The sequence below is a fragment of the Primulina huaijiensis genome, chromosome 14 (genome assembly GCF_012295235.1).
Source record: "Primulina huaijiensis isolate GDHJ02 chromosome 14, ASM1229523v2, whole genome shotgun sequence".
NCBI classification, from domain to species: Eukaryota; Viridiplantae; Streptophyta; class Magnoliopsida; order Lamiales; family Gesneriaceae; genus Primulina; species Primulina huaijiensis.
The window spans coordinates 8,138,583-8,143,562 of NC_133319.1; the positions used below are offsets into that span (position 1 = coordinate 8,138,583).

Below are 4,980 nucleotides of genomic sequence, written 5' to 3' on the forward strand. Positions count from 1 at the left end.
GGTTGTTCAGTGCACTCTACCAGGAGCACCTATCTGCATGCTCGGACATCACAATGTCCCCTACCAATGAAACATGGTACTCACATCGCAGATACTAGTCTCAAGCTCGAGCGGCCTATATCCTTCTTAGCGGCGGCTGAATCGACTAGGAACCGTTTAGAATATACAGTATTCCAAATATGAGTTTCATGATACTCATCATATGAGCATCTCATATTCTTTCTACTATTTGTATATTCAAGGGCTTTATCTATGCAACTAGCATGGGTATATAGATAAAGATGTGCCAAAACAATAATTTCAAATATTATTAAAATAAAGATTGCTTATACATAGAGTTTCATTGTGAACACTCGGCCAACACTTGGCTCGACGTGCACCTACTCTAACACAGACATATCTAGATGCATACTTGCGATAGAGCCTAACCTTCTTTTCAGTTTTCCATTCTCTGGATTTCTCAGAGTTAAATAGTTGAAAACATGGATGAAGTCCTTCAACAAAAACTTACGAATTCATGTGGATTATTGAAGTTTTTACGTCTGTTGTTTTGTTTTAGGTAAATATAAAATTGATAATAATGGAGCCCTGTCTAAAGACCATACAGAATTTACCCAGTTCTTCAAGTGCTGGCTTCGACCTGATCTTATCCAGAAGACAAGTTGAAGCAAAAGATTGATCTGAACTTTGCCTATAAAATGGCAGTGAATTGATAGTAGCAACTTGCATATATATTATATTTATTAATTGCATCACCTTTATGATGCAGATTCCTCTTGCTCGATATCTCCCCACATGGAGAGGTAATGTTATTGATGCACAGTTAGAGATGAACCCAGCTCGAATAGTTGGTTTATCCCTGTCAGTCAATGCAGAAGGTGGAGTTCCAGGTGCTAAGTCTGGTCCAGGCGATTTTCACATTGAAGTTGACTGGATAAAAGCATTGAGATCCCAGACTTGACAAAATTGTTGCTTAGAGATTATCGAGGAGAATGCCGAACTGGTTTACAGTATGTGAGCGCCACCGGTCCAATGTATGACTGTAACAAGATACAAAGCTGATTCCAGGAAAAAATATTCGACACACACATCTCAATTTTCTTGGAGCACTGTTTGAGGTAAATATCATCTGATTCAAAATTTTGTACAAATTTCTAAGATGAAATCCGATTATTCAGGTGTGGAAAAGGTTGGAATTGAAAGAAGAGATTAGCATCACTTTTCACAACTCTCTTTCTTTTGAGCTGGGGGTACCCATCTATCCTCTTATTCAATAAATTGGAATGGACCATATTTTCCAGTACTGAATTCGATGTTCCAACTGATAGATCAATCAATCTCCAGAAAAATAGCACCAGTTCGTCATACTTGAATTAAATTGGGTCGTGGGAAAAAAAAATTGATAAATAATTATATATATAAAAACTTGACATATATTTATTTTGTCTAATTGCCTATTTTAATTTCCATACCAAAACTCAAATTTAAAATGTTACTGTTTTTGTTCAAGAAATGACCTTAAAATTAAATTTATTTAATTGTTTGTTATGTATAATTAGCTAAATTTAAAAGCTAAAACGATAATATTAATGGTTAAACAAAATGAATTGTAATTTATTAAACTCTATATTTTATATTGATATTAACATTTGCCGCGGGTTGCACTGGTGAATATTTATGGTATTTATTTAGAATGTAATATAATATATGGAAAATTTAAATCTATACTATATTATTAAGTGTGAATTCCTTAGAGTGACTATCTTATTTTAGAGAACAATAAAATATTTAATTTCATAATTATCTTTCACGTCTTTTTAAAAATCTTCTCTAGTCACTCCATATTTTACATATAAAAAAATATAAACAAAACTTCTCTTTTAAATCGAACAACTTTTCTAAATTGAAAATAATTTCGTGTTAATTGTTCAGTATTATTTGATCAAATTAAAAATAATAATAACACATGTAACGTGTGTGCATTTTTTGTTAGTATAAATTGTTTTCATGACTAAGCGTTGTGCTGGTAAATTAATATTATGTGTTGAGTTCATGTAATATATTTATATATTTAAAATTTTTTAATGATGTTATTCTAATTTTTATTTAATTACTTATAATTTTCATAGATGTGGTAAAATCAGACATGCTTAAATTTTAAAAGATATTGTCCTCTTTTAAAATTCTATATTGTCCTTTAAATACATTATTATTTGAATATATATTTATATAATTTTCCAATCAAATAATAACATTTGGATACCCGATCAAATTGAATTTTTTTTTAAAAAATATTTAAGAAAAAGCTAAATCATAGGAGTTATAGATTTGGTGGTTACAAAATTTGAGGAAGATAATGAACTTGAAAAAAATGATCAAGATAAGAATTAAAGAATTATAATTTTGACATTTGAACTTTAACAAACAGAATGAATGTGTATTTTTCTTGATGGTTATAATCAGATGGAAGATAAATACACTCAAATATTAACTGAAATTGAGATATGAAGTCGTCATTTCAAAATGTTATAAAGCATATACAAATGGAAAAATAGATAACAACCAAAATAGTCCTTTAAATTTGTTTCTTTTAAGTTATGGTCTTGTAATTATTTAAATTTGAATTTTGATAATGTGAGTTAGCTTGTTGTTTGATTAGTTTGTCTAGCTTCTACAATCCCGAGAAAAGAGAACTACATAAAAACATGGTTTTTAAAAGCAAAAAAATATTGATTGCAGTTGTGAAAGACTTTTATGTTAGATATGTAAGACGTGAGTATCGTATTGTTGAGAGCATGTTGACTATGAAAAGTGTAACGCCTATTCGTTTTAAAAATGCGGAAATATATATTTTTTAAAAGCTCATATTTTCGAAATAACATTTAAATGTTTTGCATGCATGTGCTCTACAGAAAAATATAACATTTAAAAATGATCTTAAATATTTGACAGTAAAAATAATGCAGTTTAAAATATCCAAACTCATCCAAAATCATACGTAAACGTAAACAAAATAAAATCTTAAATTCATCAACGTATAAAAATGTTCATATCCTCTCAAATCTCATAAATCATAATGCGGAAAACATGCGGTCCTCGGGTCGTATCACCCCACCAGGTCTGCCTACTCAGAGTTCGGCACCTCCAGTCCCCTCAACATCAAGCTCACTTGCATCACACACGCCTAATGAGTCTAAATACTCAACACACCTGTTCCAGAAATAACAAGTACCTATACATAGCACACAGCAGTGAAAAATATCATACTCAACATATCTTTCATGAACATTAAAAGCGTAACATAAACGTGTCGTGTAAAATCATGACGTGTCAAAACAGCTCATCGTTAATCATCATTCATCATTCATCATTTAGTGAATTCAGCTCATTAGATATGACTATCGTACATCATCATTTACGATGGATACATCATACATAGAACCACGGTACCCGGCGGCTGTCGGACATCAGTGACATGATTACCTATCCACTGTGCCTAGGCCTCATTATCAGCATTTACATATACATCTTAAACATTTATATATACCTCGATAGCCACAACTAATTCCCATCATTCAAAACATCATCATTTACATCACTTATAAAAATCATGCGCAAATGCAATTTTCTTTAAATTCAAGCATGCAATGTATATTTTCATAAAATCTTAAAAATCGTTCATCATGATTCATAAACATTTAAAATATCATACGTTTGTGCTCAGCGCTCTGCTAGGACCAAAATCTCACTCCGGGTGCAAAACGGCCATTTTGCCCCTAGAAACTCAAAAATTACCGTTTTACCCCTGGACCTGTAAAATTGACCCGAAACTTACCAAACTCCTTAACATATCCCAAAACATTTTTATAAGCATTCCTAGACGTAAACTCGAGTCCATTTTACAACTTGATCGATTCGTTTTAAAACTTGAACCGGGGTCCCGGTTTTAACCCGAATCGAACCGAAACTCAACCAAACTTCTCCCAACTTTTATCCACACTTAAAAAACATCTATAATGCCTTAAAGTCATCAAGATTAGACACCTAAACCCCTCAGCCAAGACTCTAAAGCTGCTGTACCCTTCACCATAGCCCCACTCGAACTCAAGCTCAACACCTCCTCCACGATTTCACTCCTAGTCCACAACCAAGCGAACCAGCTCTTGACTCACCTCTCCTAGACCACACTAGGACTCTACTGGACCCAAAGGAACAACGGCTACACCCCATGCAAGAAGCACAGCTCGCCCGATCGCCGATCGCCTCAAGCGCACCATGCGACCAAACCTCCTATCCCTAGCTCGATCTACTTCGTGGCTCGTCCCAGCATTGGCCGAGCCTTTCCAGGCCGTGGTTCAGACCCCTCAAAGTCTGGTCCATGACTTGGTATGGCCCCTGCAACGCTGGTCTCCCCCACTCCACCGATCTACCCTCTACGAGCCCCATACCCTCAATAACTCGGCCGCACCTTACTCAACACTACACGGCCTCACTTCCAGCTTATAAGCCCTCTCTTTTACGGTGATGGCAGTCCCTCAACGCACAGCACAGCAGCGCCCTTAAAAAATTTCAGAAAAACGTGAGTGGATGCAAAGCAAATGTACATTTCATGCTCAACCGAAGCATACCCGTAAAAACGATGCATGAACTGAAAAACAACATGAATGACACACATATCAGCATGTATTATGGTGTAAAAGATGCAAAAATAATGTACATGGTGTTAGAGTAGATGCCCTGCAAGCCATCGGTTGGCTAGGGAATTTATTGACTCAAGTGAAATAAACAATCTTTATTTTAATATAATTTAACTTTTAATGGTTTCGTGATACTTTATCTGTATACCCATGCAATCAGTATAGATAAAGTCCTTGATTATGTTTTAATACAAATGAATCGTAATTCGATGTTGAAACTCATTTGTAAACACTGCATATTCTAAATTCGTTCCTAGTCGATTCAGCCGCCTAAAACATGGAT

At 34.3% G+C, this 4,980-nt stretch overlaps 1 protein-coding gene across 2 annotated transcripts in view; it reads left to right on the plus strand.

Annotated features, from left to right (window-relative positions):
- LOC140957832 (probable complex I intermediate-associated protein 30) overlaps positions 1-1,308 on the plus strand; it is a 6,071-nt gene extending 4,763 nt beyond the window's left edge. For both annotated transcript variants that reach the window (XM_073415228.1, XM_073415227.1), the window contains exon 7: positions 770-1,308. In XM_073415228.1, the coding sequence (XP_073271329.1) occupies positions 770-961 (192 nt within the window). In that variant the 3' untranslated portion in view covers positions 962-1,308. The remainder of the gene's footprint in view (positions 1-769) is intronic.
- Positions 1,309-4,980: the final 3,672 nt, after the last annotated feature.